The 20,506-nt window shown below is 39.3% G+C and overlaps 1 protein-coding gene across 3 annotated transcripts in view; it reads left to right on the top strand.

Annotated features, from left to right (window-relative positions):
* Positions 1-17,968, top strand: part of BCAT1 (branched chain amino acid transaminase 1) — a 226,942-nt gene extending 208,974 nt beyond the window's left edge. For 2 of the 3 annotated variants that reach the window (XM_089920387.1, XM_089920388.1), the window contains exons 11-13: positions 9,737-9,932; positions 11,225-11,328; positions 17,855-17,965. In XM_089920387.1, coding sequence (XP_089776513.1) covers positions 9,737-9,932; positions 11,225-11,304 — 276 coding nt within the window. In that variant the 3' untranslated portion in view covers positions 11,305-11,328; positions 17,855-17,965. Of the gene's footprint in view, positions 1-9,736; positions 9,933-11,224; positions 11,329-17,854 lie in introns of all 3 variants that reach the window. The other variant, XM_089920385.1, reaches the window with a different exon arrangement.
* The last annotated feature ends 2,538 nt before the right edge of the window (positions 17,969-20,506 follow it).

Raw genomic sequence — 20,506 nt, 5'->3', positions numbered from 1 at the left:
TGTTAGGAGACTTTCCTGGTGGCGCAGTGGTTAAGAATCTGCCTGGCAATGCAAGGGACACGGGTTTGAGCCCTGGTCTGGGAAGATCCCACATGCCGCGGAGCGACTAAGCCCGTGCACCGCAACTACTGAGCCTGTACCCTAGAGCCTGCAAACCGCAACTATTGAGCCCAAGCCACAACTACTGAAGCCTGTGCACCTAGCTCCCCTGCTCCACAACAAGAGAAGCCACCGCAATGAGAAGCATGTGCACCGCAATGAAGAGTAGCCCAGAATATTACATAACAGAAACTCAACAATACTACTTCTTTCTCTCCCCTAAATGTTTTGTTTCCATTTTCAAGTCTGGGATCAAATCTCTTAGGAAAAATAATAAGATAAATAAAGGGCGAAAATGCAAAATACCCAATTCTGGAGTCCCTGACCCTAAGTATATATACATTTTTCATAGTATTAATAATATTTCATAGTATTTTTGAAGTTATATTTCCACAGAACAAATCAATTCATAACATAATACATTTTCTTTTTGTAGAGACTGGGATAAAACAGTATAATTTTTAGAAGTTAGGAGCCCAAAGTAGTAACAGATCCTAAGGCTGAGAATGCCTACATGGCTGGGTTGTTTGAGCATGGAAGGTAAGTAAAGATGCTGCAACTGTAACTACTAGATACAATTTTGTGATCACCTATTTGAAAGCCAGTAGAAAGTAGAAGCCCAGAGACATAACTTTAAATGATTATCACATATCCAAGGAATAAAGACACTGGAACACTTAAAAAGCGTTTACATTCTTTTTTTTTTTAACATCTTTATTGGAGTCCAATTGCTTTACAATGTTGTGTTAGTTTCTGCTATATAACAAAGTGAATCAGCTATACATATACATACATCCCCATATCTCCTCCCTCTTGCGTCTCCCTCACACCCTCCCTATCCCACCCCTCTAGGTGGTCACAAAGCACGAAGCTGATGAGTTTTACCAAACTTTTACTTTCATGTAACCTTCACCACAACCAAGGTATAGAACAATATCAGGTCAGGTATTTTTTTTTTACTTTTACCCACAGATTTATTACTTACAGCACTCTTCATTCCTTGTGTAAATAAGTTTCCATGTGGTGTTATTTTCCTTCCACTTAAAGAACTACCTTAAAACATTTATTGTAAATCCCTGCCCTGATATTCTCATGAGGAAGACAGACAATAAATAAAATATACAGGATGTTGGACGGAAAAAAACATTTCTGGTAGTGCAAATCTATTAGTGACAGATCCTTTCAGGTCTTGCTTTTTAAAAAACATTTTTATTTTGCCTTCATTTTCTTAAGGAATATTTTCACTGGATGTAGAATGCTAGGAGGGAAGACTTCTGGTTGCTGTTTCCTTTTAAACACTTTAAAGATGTTGTTTCATTGTTTTCTGGCTTACAAAGTTCTGCCAAGAAATCCATGGTCAATCTTATCTTTACTCCTTTATTCAGACCCCTTTTATGTTAGAGGACAGAAATAGTGTGTCTTTTTAGCTGCATTGAAATTTTTCTCTTTATTCCTGGATTTCAGCTATTTGATTATGATGTGCCTTGGTGAGATTTCTTGTGCATTTATAACGTCTGGGACTCTTTATAATTCCCAAATATATGAGTTTATAGTTTTCACTGAACTTGACAAAATTTTGGCCATTATTTATCCACATATTTTTCTGCTCCTTCCTCAACACACACACTTCTCCTGAAATTCCATTGCACATGTATTGGGCCACTTGCTATCATCCTATAGGTCACAGAGGCTCTGTTCATTTTTTTGTTCAGCCTTTTTTCTTTTCATGTTTCATTTTGAAATGTTTCTGTTGGTATGTCTTCTGGATCACGCACTTCTTATTCTGTTGTAACTAATTTGCTGTTAAATTTTTGCTGGCAACCTTTTCATGTCAGATACCGTATTTTTCACCTCTGGATGTATTATTTCATTCTTTTGATATCATCCATTCCTATGTTTCTTTTAAATTCTTTAACATATTTATAATAGGTTTTTAAACCTCTTTATTAATTTCATCATGTTGGCCAGTTCTAGGAATGTTTTTATTGACTAATTTTTCTTCTGGTTATGGGTCACATTTTCCTGTTTCTTCATATAGCTAAAATTTTGGTGGGGGGGGTACTAGATATTTTGAATTTTACATTGTTGAGCTTCTAGATTTTGTTTCTTCCTTAAAAGGGTGTTGGACTTTATTCTATCAAGCAGTTAACGTTTCTTGCTCAGGATTTAATCTTTCTCTGATTTTAGAGTTGCCTATTCTCTAGAGCTAGAATATTCTTACTACTAAGGCAAGAGCTTTCTGAGATTTCCAAAAGTCCCAGACTTCAACCCTCTTTGAGCTCTGAGAATTGTTTAGTTTGTTGTTTTTTTTTTTAAACATCTTTATTGGGGTATAATTGCTTTACAATGGTGTGTTAGTTTCTGCTTTATAACAAAGTGAATCAGTTATACAAATACATATGTTCCCATATCTCTTCCCTCTTGCGTCTCCCTCCCTCCCACCCTCCCTATCCCACCCCTCTAGGTGGACACAAAGCACCGAGCTGATCTCCCTGTGCTATGCGGCAGCTTCCCACTAGCTATCTACCTTACGTTTGGTAGTGTATATATGTCCATGCCTCTCTCTCGCTTTGTCACAGCTTACCCTTCCCCCTCCCATATCCTCAAGTCCATTCTCTAGTAGGTCTGTCTTTATTCCTGTCTTATCCCTAGGTTCTTCATGACATTTTTTTCCCTTAAATTCCATATATATGTGTTAGCATACGGTATTTGTCTTTCTCTTTCTGACTTACTTCACTCTATATGACAGACTCTAGGTCTATCCACCTCATTACAAATAGCTCAATTTCGTTTCTTTTTATGACTGAGTAATATTCCATTGTATATATGTGCCACATCTTCTTTATCCATTCATCCAATGATGGGCACTTAGGTTGTTTCCATCTCCGGGCTACCGTAAATAGAGCTGCAATGAACATTTTGGTACATGACTATTTTTGAATTATGGTTTTCTCAGGGCATATGCCCAGTAGTGGGATTGCTGGGTCACATGGTAGTTCTATTTGTAGTTTTTTAAGGAACCTCCATACTGTTCTCCATAGTAGCTGTACCAATTCACATTCCCACCAGCAGTGCAAGAGGGTTCCCTTTTCTCCACACCCTCTCCAGCATTTATTGTTTCTAGATTTTTTGATGATGGCCATTCTGACTGGTGTGAGATGATAACTCATTGTACTTTTGATTTGCATTTCTCTAATGATTAATGATGTTGAGCATTCTTTCATGTGTTTGTTGGCAGTCTGTATATCTTCTTTGGAGAAATGTCTATTTAGGTCTTCTGCCCATTTTTGGATTGGGTTGTTTGTTTTTTTTTTATTGCGCTGCATGAGCTGCTTATAAATTTTGGAGATTAATCCTTTGTCAGTTGCTTCATTTGCAAATATTTTCTCCCATTCTGAGGGTTGTCTTTTGGTCTTGTTTATGGTTTCCTTTGCTGTGCAAAAGCTTTGAAGTTTCATTAGGTCCCATTTGTTTATTTTTGTTTTTATTTCCATTTCTCTAGGAAGTGGGTCAAAAAGGATCTTGCTGTGATTTATGTCATAGAGTGTTCTGCCTATGTTTTCCTCTAAAAGTTTGATAATTTCTGGCCTTACATTTAAGTCTTTAATCCATTTTGAGCTTATTTTTGTGTATGGTGTTAGGGAGTGATCTAATCTCATACTTTTACATGTAGCTGTCCAGTTTTCCCAGCACCACTTATTGAAGAGGCTGTCCTTTCTCCACTGTACATTCCTGCCTCCTTTATCAAAGATAAGCTGACCATATGTGCGTGGGTTTATCTCTGGGCTTTCTATCCTGTTCCATTGATCTATCTTTCTGTTTTTGTGCCAGTACCATACTGTCTTGATTACTGTAGCTTTGTAGTATAGTCTGAAGTCAGGCAACCTGATTCCTCCAGCTCCGTTTTTCGTTCTCAAGATTACTTTGGCTATTCGGGGTCTTTTGTGTTTCCATACAAATTGTGAAATTTTTTGTTCTAGTTCTGTGAAAAATGCCATTGGTAGTTTGATCGTGATTGCATTGAATCTGTAGATTTCTTTGGGTAGTAGAGTTATTTTCACAATGTTGATTCTTCCAATCCAAGAACATGGTATATCTCTCCATCAATTTGTATCATCTTTAATTTCTTTCATCAGTGTCTTATAACTTTCTGCATACAGGTCTTTTGTCTCCTTAGGTAGGTTTATTCCTAGATATTTTATTCTTTTTGTTGCAATGGTAAATGGGAGTGTTTTCTTGATTTCACTTTCAGATTTTTCATCATTAGTGTATAGGAATGCCAGAGATTTCTGTGCATTAATTTTGTATCCTGCTACTTTACCAAATTCATTGATTAGCTCTAGTAGTTTTCTGGTAGCATCTTTAGGGTTCTCTATGTATAGTATCATGTCATCTGCAAACAGTGACAGCTTTACTTCTTTTCCGATTTGGATTCCTTTTATTTCCTTTTCTTCTCTGATTGCTGTGGCTAAAACTTCCAAAACTATGTTGAATAAGAGTGGTGAGAGTGGACAACCTTGTCTTGTTCCTGATCTTAGTGGAAATGCTTTCAGTTTTTCATCATTGTGGACGATGTTGGCTGTGGGTTTGTCATATATGGCCTTTATTATGTTGAGGAAAGTTCCCTCTATGCCTACTTTCTGCAAGGTTTTTATCATAAATCGGTGTTGAATTTTGTCAAAAGCTTTCTCTGCATCTATTGAGATGATCATATGGTTTTTCTCCTTCAATTTGTTAATGTGGTGTATCACGTTGATTGATTTGCGTATATTGAAGAATCCTTGCATTCCTGGAATAAACCCCACTTGATCATGGTGCATGATCCGTTTAATGTGCTGTTGGATTCTGTTTGCTCGTATTTTGTTGAGGATTTTTGCATCTATGTTTATCAGTGATATTGGCCTGTAGTTTTCTTTCTTTGTGACATCTTTGGTTTTGGTATCAAGGTGATGGTGGCCTCATAGAATGACTTTGGGAGTGTTCTTCCCTCTGCTATATTTTGGAAGAGTTTGAGAAAGATAGGTGTTAGCTCTTCTCTAAATGTTTCATAGAATTCGCCTGTGAAGCCATCTGGTCCTGGGCTTTTGTTTGTTGGAAGATTTTTCATCACAGTTTCAATTTCAGTGCTTGTGATTGGTCTGTTCATATTTCCTATTTCTTCCTGATTCAGTCTTGGCACGTTGTGCATTTCTAAGAATTTGTCCATTTATTCCAGGTTGTCCATTTTATTGGCATAGAGTTGCTTGTAGTAATCTCTCATGACCTTTTGTATTTCTCCAGTGTCAGTTTTTACTTCTCCTTTTTCATTTCTAATTCTATTGATTTAAGTCTTCTCCCTTTTTTTCTTGATGACTCTGGCTAATGGTTTATCAATTTTGTTTATCTTCTCAAAGAACTAGCTTTTAATTTTATTGATCTTTGCTATCGTTTCCTTCATTTCTTTTTCATTTATTTCTGATCTGATTTTTATGATTTCTTTCCTTCTGCTAACTTTGGGGTTTTTTTGTTCTTCTTTCTCTAATTGCTTGAGGTGCAAGGTTAGGTTGTTTATTCGAGATGTTTCCTGTTTCTTAAGGTAGGATTTTATTGCTATAAACTTCCCTCTTAGAACTGCTTTTGCTGTATCCCATAGGTTTTGGGTCATCGTGTCTCCATTGTCATTTGTTTCTAGGTACTTTTTTATTTCCTCTTTGATTTCTTCAGTGATCACTTCGTTATTAAGTAGTGTATTGTTTAGCCTCCATGTGTTTGTGTTCTTTACAGACCTTTTCCTGTAATTGATATCTAGTCTCATAGCGTTGTGGTCAGAAAAGATACTTGATACAATTTCAATTTTCTTAAATTTACCAAGACTTGATTTGTGACCCAAGATATGATCTATCCTGGAGAATGTTCCATGAGCACTTGAGAAAATTGTGTGTTCTGTTGTTTTTGGATGGAATGTCCTATAAATATCAGTTAAGTCCATCTTGTTTAATGTATCATTTAAAGCTTGTGTTTCCTTATTTATTTTCATTTTGGATGATCTGTCCATTGGTGAAAGTGGGGTGTTAAAGTCCCCTACTATGAATGTGTTACTGTCAATTTCCCCTTTTATGGCTGTTAGTATTTGCCTTATGTATTGAGGTGCTCCTATGTTGGGTGCATAAATATTTACAATTATTATATCTTCTTCTTGGAGGGATCCCTTGATCATTATGTGGTGTCCTTCTTTGTCTATTCTAATAGTCTTTATTTTAAAGTCTATTTTGTCTGATATGAGAATTGCTACTCCAGCTTTCTGTTGATTTCCATTTGCATGGAATATCTTTTTCCATCCCCTCACTTTCAGTCTGTATGTGTCTCTAGATCTGAAGTGGGTCTCTTGTAGACAGCATCTATATGGGTATTGTTTTTGTATCCATTCAGCCAATCTGTGTCTTTTGGTGGGAGTATTTAGTCCATTTACATTTAAGGTAATTATCGATATGTATGTTCCTATTCCCATTTTCTTAATTGTTTTGGGTTCGTTATTGTAGGTCTTTTCCTTCTCTTGTGTTTCTTGCCTAGAGAAGTTCCTTTAGCATTTGTTGTAAGGCTGGTTTGGTGGTGCTGAACTCTCTCAGCTTTTGCTTGTCTGTAAAAGTTTTAATTTCTCCATCAAATCTGAATGAGATCCTTGCTGGGTAGAGTAATCTTGGTTGCAGGTTTTTCTCCTTCATCACTTTAAATATGTCCTGCCAGTCCCTTCTGGCTTGCAGAGTTTCTACTGAAAGATCAGCTGTTAACCTTATGGGGATTCCCTTGTGTGTTATTTGTTGTTTTTCCCTTGCTGCTTTTAATATGTTTTCTTTGTATTTAATTTTTGACAGTTTGATTAATATGTGTCTTGGCGTATTTCTCCTTGGATTTATCCTGTATGGGACTATCTGTGCTTCCTGGACTTGATTAACTATTTCCTTTCCCATATTAGGGAAGTTTTCAACTATAATCTCTTCAAATATTTTCTCAGTCTCTTTCTTTTTCTCTTCTTCTTCTGGAACCCCTATAATTCGAATGTTGGTGCGTTTAATGTTGTCCCAGAAGTCTCTGAGACTGTCCTCAGTTCTTTTCATTCTTTTTTTCTTTATTCTGCTCCTCAGTAGTTATTTCCACGATTTTATGTTCCAGGTCACTTATCCGTTCTTCTGCGTCAGTTATTCTGCTATTGATCCCATCTAGAGTATTTTTAATTTCATTTATTGTGTTGTGCATCGTTGCTTGTTTCATCTTTAGTTCTTCTAGGTCCTTGTTAAATGTTTCTTGTATTTTGTCTATTCTATTTCCAAGATTTTGGATCATCTTTACTATCATTATTCTGAATTCTTTGTCAGGTAGACTGCCTATTTCCTCTTCATTTTTTAGGTCTGGTGGGTTTTTATCTTGCTCCTTCAACTGCTGTGTGTTTTTCTGTCTTCTCATTTTGCTTATCTTACTGTGTTTGAGGTCTCCTTTTTGCAGGCTGCAGGTCCGTAGTTCCCTTTTTGCAGGCTGCAGGTCCGTAGTTCCCATTGTTTTTGGTGTCTGTCCCCAGTTGCTAAGGTTGGTTCAGTGGGTTGTGTAGGCTTCCTGGTGGAGGGGACTAGTGCCTGTGTTCTGGTGGATGAGGCTGGATCTTGTCTTTCTGGTGGGCAGGTCCACATCTGGTGGTGTGTTTTGGGGTGTCTTTGGACTTATTATGATTTTAGGCGCCTCTCTGCTAATGGGTGGGGTTGTGTTCCTGTCTTGCTAGTTGTTTGGCATAGAGTGTCCAGCACTGTAGCTTGCTGGTCGTTGAGTGAAGCTGGGTGCTGGTGTTGAGATGGAGATCTCTGGGAGATTTTCACCATTTGATATTATGTGGAGCTGGGAGGTCTCTTGTGGACCAGTGTCCTGAAGTTGGCTCTCCCACCTCAGAGGCACAGCACTGACTCCTTGCTGGAGCACCAAGAGCCTTTCATCCACACGGCTCAGAATAAAAGGGAGAAAAAGTAGAAAGAGAATTAGTAGAAGTAGAAAGAAAGAAAGAAAGAAAGAAAGAAAGAAAGAAAGAAAGATAGAAAGAAGGAAGGAAGGAAGGAAGGAAGGAAGGAAAGAAAGAAAGAAAGAAAGAGAGGGAGGGAGGCAGGGAGGAAGGAGGGAAGGAAGGAAGGAAAAAAGAAAGAAGATAAAGTAAGATTAAAAAAATAAAGTTATTAAAATAAAAAATAATTTTTAAGAAAATAAATTTAAAAAAAAACAAAAAAACGGACGGATAGAACCCTAGGACAAATGGTGGAAGCAAAGCTATACAGACAAAATCTCACACAGAAGCATACACATACACACTCACAAAAAAAGGAAAAGGGGAAAAAATCATAAATATTGCTCTCAAGGTCCACCTCCTCAATTAGGGATGATTCATTGTCTATTCATGTATTCCACAGACACAGGGTACATCAAGTTGATTGTGGAGCTTTAATCCGCTGCTCCTGAGGCTGCTGGGAGAGATTTCCCTTTCTCTTCTTTGTTCTCACAGCTCCCGGGGCTCAGCTTTGGATTTGGCCCTACTTCTGCGTGTAGGTCGCCTGAGGGCGTCTGTTCTTCACTCAGACAGGACGGGGTTAAAGGAGCAGCTGCTTCGGGGGCTCCGGCTCACTCAGGCGGGGGGGGGGGGGGGGGAGGGAGGGGCACGGAGTGCGGGGCGGGCCTGCGGCGGCAGAGGCCAACGTGACGCACCAGCGTGAGGCGCGCCGTGCGTTCTCCCGGGGAAGTTGTCCCTGGATCCCGGGACCCTGGCAGTGGCGGCCTGCACAGGCTCCCCAGAAGTGGGGTGTGGATAGCGACCTGTGCTCGCACACAGGCTTCTTGGTGGTGGCAGCAACAGCCTTAGCGTCTCATGCCCGTGTCTGGGGTCCGCGCTTTTAGCCGCGGCTCGCGCCCGTCTCTGGAGCTCCTTTAAGCAGCGCTCTTAATCCTCTCTCCTCGCGCACCAGGAAACAAAGAGGGAAGAAAAAGTCTCCTGCCTCTTCGGCAGGTCCAGAGTTTTCCCCGGGCTCCCTCCCGGCTAGCCGTGGTGCACTAACCCCTGCAGGCTGTGTTCACGCCGTCAACCCCAGTCCTCTTCCTGAGCTCCGACCGAAGCCCAAGCCTCAGCTCCCAGCCCCGCCCGCCCCGGCCGGTGAGCAGACAAGCCTCTCGGGCTGGTGAGTGCCGGTCGGCACCGATCCTCTGTGCGGGAATCTCTCCGCTTTGCCCTCCGCACCCCTGTTGCTGTGCTCTCCTCCGCGGCCCTGAAGCTCCCCGCCTCTGCCACCCGCAGTCTCCGCCCGCAAAGGGGCTTCTAGTGTGTGGAAATCTTTCCTCCTTCACGGCTCCCTCCCACTGGTGCAGGTCCCGTCCCTATTCTTTTGTCTCTGTTTATTCTTTTTTCTTTTGCCCTACCCAGGTACATGGGGAGTTTCTTGCCTTTCGGGAGGTCTGAGGTCTTCTGCCAGCATTCAGTAGGTGTTCTGTAGGAGCTGTTCCACGTGTAGATGTATTTCTGGTGTATCTGTGGGGAGGAAGGTGATCTCCGCGTCTTACTCTTCCGCCGTCTTCCCCTAGTCCTCTCCGAATCAGGAACACTGGGGCTGGAACCCAGTCATCTGTGTTTTCACAGGTCCTCCTGGGGATTCTGATGCACGCTAGACAAAGTTTGAGAACCAGTGATCTGCTAGTGTTGGAGGGCCTCCTGAAGAGGTGGGGGTGGCTGTGGCTCACCGTGAGGACAAGGACACTGGTAGCAGAAGTTCTGGGAAGTACTTCTTGGCGTGAGCCCTCTCGGAGTCCACCATTAGCCGCACCAAGGAGCCTCGGTAATAAAGATTTATGTCTATGTTTTCTTCTAAGAATTTTATACTTTTAGCTGTCACATTTTGGTCTTTGATTCATTTTGAGTTACTTTTTTATATGGTGTGAAGTATTCTCAAGCATTTTAAATGTTCTTCTACATTGTTATAAGTATTTTGAATGGTCCACATCTTAAATACTCTGATTTATCTCATAAAGTTATGAAGATTATATCACTCTGCTTTCAGTTAATACATAGATCTGTGTAATAATCACTTTTATTCTCCTCTTTCTTTAAAAACTATAGAGAACAGACAACTCTGTATTTAAAAAAAATTTTTTTTTGTGGTACGCGGCCTCTCACTGTTGTGGCCTCTCCCGTTGCGGAGCACAGGCTCCGGACGAGCAGGCTGAGCGGCCATGGCTCACGGGCCCAGCCGCTCTGCGGCATGTGGGATCTTCCCGGACCGGGGCACGAACCCGTGTCCCCTGCATCGGCAGGCGGACTCTCAACCACTGCGCCACCAGGGAAGCCCTACACGTATTTTTTTTCTGGATATAAATATTATTTATATACCTGTAAGAGTCAAATAATTGAAGTGGAAACCCCAAACCTCTTTTAATCAGGTTAAGGATAAACAGGGTCATTAGTATCAGCTTTAAACATAACTTGGAGGTTTTTAAAAATGAATTATTTGAAATTTGTTTTACCATAGCTACAGCAAAATGGCTTTGTGGAAATATCCTTTATTTCTCCAAATGCTTTTTATGAAGCACATTTTAAATGACTTCAGTATATTCCATCAAGTGGACATAGCATCCTATACTTATTTTCTTTTTGTTTTGAAATTTTATGCTTTAAATGGATTCTAACTTGATTTATCTTATCCCAATGAGTACACCTAATATTTGGGTTAGCTCTAGCCCAGTTTATTGGCTAGAGCTGTAATAATGTATTTTCTCTCTCTCTGGTGGACAATTGTAATGCTCTTTGTAATAAGTAACTATTATATACCCAAAGGATAGTTGGTTGTATTAAAAGAACCATTTATAAAAGTTGTTATTTCTGTAAATGTGAGTTTCTGTATGGTTTCATTTAATCATTTGTATTTTTACTTTCCAAAATAAGTGAGCAAAATGGAAAAAGCCTATAAAAGTGGGCCTTTTAGCCTAAAAGAACAAAAATTATGTGTGTACTTGGCAAAGGGACATAGAGATATTGTTATGTGGATGAGGCAGTGACTAGTGCATGTAAAATAGTGATTTTTAAAATATTTCACTAACATGCCATTCATTGTTCTCCCATACTTTCTGGCAGGTTCTCCTGTGACTTTGACCTTCACGCTGGTCTTCGGTCCACAATGCAAGTCACAGGTGCCGGGACGGATTGCCCTGTGAAACTTCTAGTAGAAGGAAAGCAATGTAAGTGTCTAATACATGGAAAGCAAAGAGTAAAGAAGTACTTAAGCCCTCAACTTAAAATGTGCAGGACATTTGCTTATTTGCTTTGTCAATATTAGAGAATTTCATATTACAGGATATTAGCTGAGGTTGAGAGGCCCAAGTAAGATATTAAAATCAGTTAACATTTAAGAATCATTAAGAGTCTTTTTCCTTATTTTTCAAGGCATATGCTAATCATCAGTTGGAATCAAGTGTTTCCTCTCATGGAGTACTGTTCCATAGTTAAGGAAAAGATAGGATTTCTTTTGAAGTATATGATCACTGCTTATTATAGGGGAACAGACAAGGAAGCATATTCATTATTTTTTTTACTGTATAGAAACTTGATTTAAGGGTTCATAAGGATAACATTTATTTTAAGCTATTGTATTGAACATAATATTTCCCTAGGACTATTTTCATTTACTCTTGGCATAGTATCATTTATTTTATTTAATCATTCAACTCTTTTATTTAACTGAAATTCTCTCATTCACTCAGTAAATTTTCTCAGAGAGCATTAATTGAGCAGTAACCAGCACCAGGCACTGAGGTCCATGTTACTGTCTGAGAGACCCTTGGGTTGTTTTGGGGCTTAAATTATTCGATAGGCATATAATCAGCTACTGTGTTCAAACCATAGAATTGTGTGGAGCTTCTAAGGCAGGAGCTATACTGCATTTATCTTTGTATCTCCAGTTATACTGTAGACACTCAGTTACATATTTGTCAAATTAAATTGAGTAGCATCCTTGAGCGTTAGACTTGGAGATGTAGTGTCTAAGAGGCTCATAGAGGTGCCCCAGAGATGGCCAAAATGTAGCGTGACAAGGCAGATTTCTGGGAGTTCCCTACTTATATGTCAGCTAGAGTAGACTCCCTTTTATCTATTGGGTTTCTGTATAAGGTTTCATTTTTTTAAAATGTATCTACTGCTAAAAAATATTAGAGTCATTGATAATTCAATTGCCTCAATTACAAATGAGGTAAATCTAGTTTTCAGGAATCTATATCGGTTATAAGTTACGTAAATCTTTCTAAACAGATGTAGTTCACATCATGTCCCCTGCTTGCCCTTTTTTTCTTCCTTTCTTTCTTTTCTCTCTCTCTCTCTTTTTTTTTTTTTTTGGTTGTTGTTTAAAAAAGAAGGGGGGGGCCAACAGCCTAAAAATAATTTTCTTAAGAAACGATGAAGCAATAAAGTACAGAAGCCTTTGAAGACTGCTAGCAAGTTATGTCAGTGTTTGTAATGTGAAACTGCTTGAGGTCTCTTCAATGCTGTGTGCCCTCACACTGTTCATGAATTCATTAAAACAATGCAGAATTCTTCTGGGGCAGGAAAATAAGGAAACTAATTTTTAAATGACTAAGGACTGAGGGTAAGCTTCTCTGTTAATTTCCCTGGCCTAATGGAGAACACATACATATGCTATCAGCTCATCTCTATCATTAAAAATAAGTTAGAACCGAAAACATGTACAATCACATCAAGGCTTGTCAATTAAAAGTCAACCCAGGAAAAATGTTTTGGAGATTACTGAGCCTGTCAGCTTCCACTGAAAGTGAGACGAGGTCTAGAGAGCAAGGCCTTGGTTAATGTTGAGATCTTTGTTATAAAGCAAAGAAAAACTGCTTCCTCCAGGTAACTTGGTATTGATGTCATTTGCCTTAAGAGAAAATTTCCAGATTATTAAACTGATTATTCGTCATACACTTTAACTTGTGAACTCTAGGAATAAGTCAACAAGACTGATTCAGAAATACAAGGGCTAGGACACTTGTGGGGACTTTCCTGGCTGTCCAGTGGTTAAGAATCCGCCTTCCAATGCAGGGGACATGGGTTCGATCCCTGGTCGGGAAACTAAGATCCCACATGGCACAGGGCAACTAAGCCTGCACACTGTAACTACTGAGCCTGTGAGCCACAACTAGAGAGAAGCCCGTACACAACAACGATAGATCCTGCGTGCTGCAACGAAGATCCAGTGTGCTGCAACTAAGGCCCAACACAGCGAAATAAATATTAAAATAATAGTAATAATAAACTCAGCCTCAAAATTTTTTTTTTTAAAAACGAAATACAAGGGCTAAATGTCATGAGAGGTGTATCTCTCCCTTTTGCAGCAGAAAATTACAGAAAACTCTCGAATAAGCATTTTTCTTACCACTGAGATTGTGAAATTTTTTTTAACTTCAGAGAATGGAATGCAACTCTCTGATGGACTTTTGTCTTCAATTTTCAAAACTGTTTCATGAGCTGAAAATTTCAAAGGAGTGGTTGGGAATAAATGTTATTTACAAATTCCAGAAGCCCATAAACTTCCTTTTCTTTACAAAATGGCCAACTGAATGTTTTGAACTCATGTGTCTATCAAAAATGTAGATGCGGGCTTCCCTGGTGGCGTAGTGGTTGAGAGTCCGCCTGCCGATGCAGGGGATGTGGGTTCGTGCCCCAGTCTGGGAAGATCCCACATGCTGCGGAGCGGCTGGGCCCGTGAGCCATGGGCGCTGAGCCTGCGCGTCCGGAGCCTGTGCTCCGCAACGGGAGAGGCCACAATAGTGAGAGGCCCGCGTACCGCAAAAACAAAAACAAAAACAAAACAAACAAATAAAAAAACACAATACAAAAGGTACAAAATGAAGGCAGTCTTCATGATACAATTTGAAATGACAGGCCAACCATGCCATTTTAGTATTAAAAAGTCAGGATGATGAAGGAAAAATGTTGGGTAGCCTACCAAAACAGAGGAGGTAGCAGTCAAAAGCAGGTATTGTTCTTCTTCCATCGACTCAGAGAGAATGGTTGCACTAAGGAAAAAACAGGCAGTGAGGGAAAGAACAGCATGTTGCAGAAGCAGAATGAGAGTATAGCTGAGGAGGGATGGGGAGAGATGGGGGGGTGAAGAATGACTGCACGGCCAGGGACAGAGAAGTTGAATTGTGAATTAAAGAAGCAGAATATATGACACAGACCTAGACATCGTCATACTAAGTGAAGTAAGTCAGAAAGAGAAAGATAAATACCATATCAAATCACTTATACATGGAATCTAAAATACGACACAAATGAACATATCTATGAAACAGGAACAGACTCACAGACATAGAGAACAGACTTGTGGTTGCCAAGGCGGGGGTGGAGGAGGGATGGACTGGGAGTTTGGGATTAGCAGATGCAAACTGTTATATATAGAATGGATAAACAATAAGGTGCTACTGTATAACACAGGGAACTACATTCAATATCCTGTGATAAAATATACTGGAAAAGAATATGAAAAAGAATATACACATATGTATAACTGAGTCACTTTGCTGTACAGCAGAAACTAACAGAACATTGTAAATCAAACAGACTTCAATAAAATTAATTTAAAAAGAATATATGACACAAAGCATTTATCCAGATGGAATTAAGTAACATTTATAATAGGTAACATGGGAAGGAGATGAGGGGATGTAGACTCTCTCTCTTTATTGTGTTCTATCACAGTAGAGGGTAAAATAATATGAATGAAAATTTTTTTACGATGAAAAAGAAATGACTACCTATGCAAGGTATTTGTTCTTTGTGAGTGTCTAAAATGTATGCCCTATGTGTCTTGGTGAGAAAGAATATCTTGTCTCTTAAATACATTTTAATTCTAATTGCATTTATTGCATAACTATTCCCTAAAGGACAACGCACCTTTGGTTGCAGAGCCATAATCTTTGAATTCTTGTTAAGATGTGTCTGAGTTTTGTTTCGTATCCACCTCTATGGTGATCATTTTGTAAAAATAAACATTTATACTTTAAAAAGTTGTATAGGCTTATAACAAAGCTTAAAACAAAACAAAGCAAGACAACATCTGCTCTACGAATGCAAACTCTGCTTTCTACAGAGGCAACCACTTTCAACAGAGGGTTTACCTCTCTGTTTCCACAAATGCTTTTGCACGTCTGTTGATTGCGCACGTGTGCGCGCAGTCTCACACACACACACACGTACACATTTGCCTGGCATGGGAATAGGCAGGTTTTCCCAGATGAACTATAGATTCGCCCTTAGAACTCTCTCAAGGTGCTGTTCCACCGAACAACTTGGGGGAGCACTTTCCTCATTTCTCCAAGAGGTCTCATGAGATGTGGCATGGGCCCAAACAGATCCCCAAATCAGTTTGAGCAGGCTATAATGCTCATAAACTTGGACCCTAGACACAGGCTCCAGCTTTTCTGGGAGAAATTTTAGATACTACTTGCTAATTTGGATGGTGTTATTCAGAGTTCATCCTTCTAATTTGAGTCACATCTGTGACTGCTTAGCTGAACTGGGAGCCTCAGCATTGAGCTCTATCTTCATTTGCTCAAGGGACACATGGTGTGGTAGGAGCCATCATGCTTTGTTTTTACAAATCAAACTCTTAATTAATTACTGAACATACTGCAATCCACTAATCAAGCTGTATTTTTTGAGACATTTCTGACTGATAAATATCTAGTCATCTGGCTTTGCAATATATCCTCTTGTCCTTGCTTTAGACAAAAATGGTAGGAGTCATCGGAAATGTTTCTTTTTATGTGTGATTTGTTCATTATCATGCACGAGCTTGGAAGAAAATAATTTCCCATAGAATTATATCCATATTCTTCTGGCCCACACTGAGAGGTAGTGTTTTCGAGTCAGAGCGGGCACTGAATGCAAAATCATAAAAGACTTGTGTTCAAATTCTGGCTTGGCTATTTCCAACTGATGGAACTTTAAATCTCAGTTTCTTATTTGTAGATTTGTTTTGAAAATTAAATGAGAAAAACCACATAAAACACCTAGTTCTGTGCTGGGCATCTAGCTAGCAGTGAAGTTTCCGATCATCCATTCATTCCCTCATTCCCACAAATATTTATGGAGGATTACCTGCAATTTCCTAGGCTTTTAGGCATGGAGAAAATGATTGTAGGCAAGATAGATAGAAAAAGTGGCTCTTTACATGAAGCTTATACTCTGGGGGAGGGGGATTCATAATAAATCAGAAATAAACAAATAAGTGAAGTAATTATTTTGTTTTTTAGATAATTGTGTATATATCTCACTTTCCATGCGATGAAAAGTTTTGTGAGAACAGTGTCTTACCGTTTTCTTTATCAAGATCACTATTGCACAAATTAGGAGACATCTGTTGAGTAAATAAATGAACAAATGTAAGAAAGCCTCTAATCTATCTATATATTTGGAATGGCTTATGGTTTTACAGGAATGTTTTAGTAAGCACATCTATTACAAAATTCAAAAAGCATTCCTGAGATTCTTAAAGAGGCAGTATGGGGCAAAGGGTAAGAACAACGAATGCCCTGCACCCAGATTTCCTGGGTTTGAACCACAGTATGTAGCTATGTGACTTAAACACTCTGTGCCTCAGTTCACCCACAAGGAAAATTTGAGTAACAAATACCTCTAGAATATAGCTGTCATGCAGATTTAAAGAACTATTGCATGCGGAACATTTAAGCACCATGGCACATAGCAAGCATTCAATAAATGTCAGACTTTTTCTTTAACTAGAGAGCTATTTCCCAAACCAGACTGTCTCAACAAATGGGAGTTCTTGGGAATTTACTCAAAAGTCTTCTCATTTGTATAAGAATTTTACATTTTGAGTTTTCATTTTGATGAAAAATTTCAAAAATATTAAAGTTTGTTTATTTTGGAAACCTACCAAGCCATTTCAGTGCCCGTATTTGCACTTACACTTAAAGTTGCTTTGAGTGAGCACCCAACATGACAGTGTTTAGTTTTTAGTTTCTCAGACTGGGCCTACATATATTCTTGAGAGTTTAAAATTTCTCGAGATTGAAAAAATACTGTTTTGGAGCCTCGAGCGTATATGTGCCGTAAGCCGTAATACACATGTTCACAGTGCAAAACGCATCTGTCATTCAACACATGTTTATCATGGCCCTCATTCATGCCGTCTCCCAGTTCTTTTGGATGCTCTGTCTTCAGGCCACATAGTAGGATTTCACTTCTTTTTGTTTGTTTGTTTTTGTTTTTTAACATCTTTATTGGAATATAATTGATTTACAATGGTGTATTAGTTTCTGCTTTATAACAAAGCTATACATATACATATATCCCCATACCTCCTCCCTCTTGCGTCTCCCTCCCACCCTCCCTATCCCACCCCTCTAGGTTGTCAATAAGCACGGAGCTGATCTCCCTGTTCTATGCGGCTGCTTCCCACTAGCTATCTATTTTACATTTGGTAGTATATATAAGTCCATGCCACCTCTCACCTCGTCCCATCCTACCCTTGCCCCTCCCTGTGTCCTCAAGTCCATTCTCTACATCTGTGTCTTTATTCCTGTCCTGCCCCTAGGTTCTTCTTAACCATTTTTTTTTTTTTAGATTCCATATATATGTGTTAGCATACAGTATTTGTTTTTCTCTTTCTGACTTACTTCAGTCTGTATGACAGTCACTAGGTCCATCCACCTCACTACAAGTAACTCAATTTTGTTTCTTTTTAAGGCCGAGTAATACTCCATTGTATATATGTGCCACATCGTCTTTATCCATTCATCTGTCGATGGACACCTAGGTTGCTTCCATGTCCTGGCTATTGTAAGTAGAGCTGCAATGAACATTGTGGTACATGACTCTTTTTGAATTATGTTTTTCTCAGGGTATATGCCCAGTAGTGGGATTGCTGGGTCATATGGTAATTCTATTTTCAGTATTTTAAGAACCTCCATACTGTTCTGCATAGTGGCTGTATCAATTTATATTCCCACCAACAGTGCAAGAGGGTTCCCTTTTCTCCACAAAATCTACAGACAGTAAAGTCTGGAGAGAGGATTTCACTTCTTGGTCTTGTTTCTGTTTGGATGGTGAGGGGACCTGTGGCTACTTCTGGCCAATAAGTGGTGAGCAGAATCAACATGTGTTACTTCTGTACCAGTGTGTTTAATTGTTGGTGTAAGACCTTCCAGAACCCACTTTTCAAGTTTTAGCTGTTCATTGTCTGCAACCCTGAGCATCCCTGCCAACTTATGTTGGACATGTAGCATACATGAGAAATAACTTATTTGTTGATTTAAGCTACTGAGATTTGTATGTTGTTTTCCATAACTGCAACCCAATTAGTATGTAATTTCATTGCACCTATTGTGTCTAAGCCATGATGAAGCTGCTGTATAAATCAAAAGTAAGTCAGTTTCCCAGTGCAGACTTTTCTTCTCAGTTTACACCCTGCCAAATTATATTCTGAGAGCTGAGTTAATGTAAGCCTTTTATTATCTTAAACTTTCACTCAACTTGAAACTCCTCAGGTTCATGTTATTCTCGCTCGTCAATGAGGATGATAATAAAGCACATACAGTGTCTACGCTTCTCACCAGATGCTACGTAAACAGTAAAGATTTATTCTCCCAAGAGAAATGGAGAGCTGCCACAGGGAAAAAAAGAATATTGCTTGGCAAGATGGTCTCTCTCAGCCTGATGTGCCACTCCCAGGCTGGATCTCTGGAGTTGCCTAGTGGTGGTTCCTAGTGGCAGCTTGAGACAGATCCTTCAGAAGTCATATTTGCCCGCTACTCTCAGTCAGTCACAAGGCCCAAATGAGTCCACTAGAGCCAATTTGAAGTTCTTCAAAAGAACAGGTCTTTCTCAAAACAAATACTGTGTGCTAACACATATATATGGAATCTAAAAAAAAAAAAAAAAAAAAACCAGTTCTGAAGAACTTAGGGGCAGGACAGGAAAAAAGACGCAGACATAGAGAATGGACTTGAGGACACAGGGAGGGGGAAAGGTAGGCTGGGACGAGGTGAGAGAGTGGCATGAACATGTGTACACTGCCAAGTGTGAAGTGGATAGCTAGTAGGAAGCAGCTGCATGGCACAGGGAGATTGGCTCAGTGCTTTGTGACCACCTAGAGGGGTGGGATGGAGAGGGTGGGGGGGAGACACATGAGGGAGGGGATTTGGGGACATATGTACAAGTATGGCTGATTCACTTTGTTGTACGGCAGAAGCTGGTACAACATTGTAGAGCAATTATATGCCAATAAAGATGTTAAAATAAATAAATAAAATAAAAAAGAACAGGTCTTTTAAAGATTTGTCTATAGCATTGCTCTGGCATCAGGCGTAGGTCCAGTGAGCAAGTGGGAAAAGCAAAAGATCTTGCTTTTATCACCATGTCATCTAATAATATCTCTACTCTGCTCTAAAATGAATCATGGGCCCCGTGCCCTATAGGCTCTTCCTTGTCTCCAAGCTCATTGTCCATCTCCCTCAGAGATGTTCTTCCAAGGGGTTGGAGTTTATATCCCAATATTTTCTTGTGTCAGGACCTGAACTCAAAGAAAGAGACCAGAAAGTCTACTTCAAATAACAACCAGAAAGTCTACTTCAAAAACCACCCCCTCCCATATGTTCAGTCCAGATTAGGTACTTTTAAATTTTTTTCTTGAAACATAAAAAAGTCCTAGCTCATATTTAAAACACTAAAGCATGAGTTTTGAAGTGAGATACTTTCTCTTTAAGCAACATTTTTACTTTATACAACATCGATTAATGCATTCGAGAAATTTTTTCTGGAGCATGTACATGCAAGTAAGCCACCATATTGAACAAAAGGGGGAAAGTGGAAAGAAATAAGGCTGAAACATTTTATAGGAACATGATCATGAAGGATTTGTAAGACACGTCAAAATGTTTGAATTTATCCTAAGGACAATGGAAAGCCATTGAAAGACTCGGTGGGTAACAAGATAAGATTTGCATTTTAAAATAACCACTCTGGCTACAGCAAGGTGGTGGGGTCAAGACTGGGAGTTAAGGTAAAAGTAAGGAAGTTGTTTTAGACATTCAGATGAGAGAGGGTGGTGGCTTTGACTTGAAGATCAAGAACGAGATTTAATATGGAGGTACTAATTTGGGAGTCAGCATAGACATGAGCACTGAAGCTCTATGAGTGGTTGATAATACAGGGATTGTATGGGAAGAACATGATCAAGGACGGAACCAAGACAAACATCAATCCTTAAGGGTCTGGCAGGAAAAAGAACTGTGAAAGAAACTAAGAAGTATTAGAGGACAGATATACCAGGGGAGTGTGGTATCACGGAGCATAGGAAAGAGATTGTTTGAAAAACTAGTGTTAAAAGATTACATAGGT

Source organism: Delphinapterus leucas, chromosome 11, assembly GCF_059928025.1.
Source record: "Delphinapterus leucas isolate spDelLeu-1000000601 "Yukka" chromosome 11, BTC_Dleu_Yukka2, whole genome shotgun sequence".
In the NCBI taxonomy this organism is placed as follows: Eukaryota; Metazoa; Chordata; class Mammalia; order Artiodactyla; family Monodontidae; genus Delphinapterus; species Delphinapterus leucas.
The sequence above is the reverse complement of the archived record's forward strand: the minus strand, read 5'-3'. Positions and strand labels throughout refer to the sequence as shown.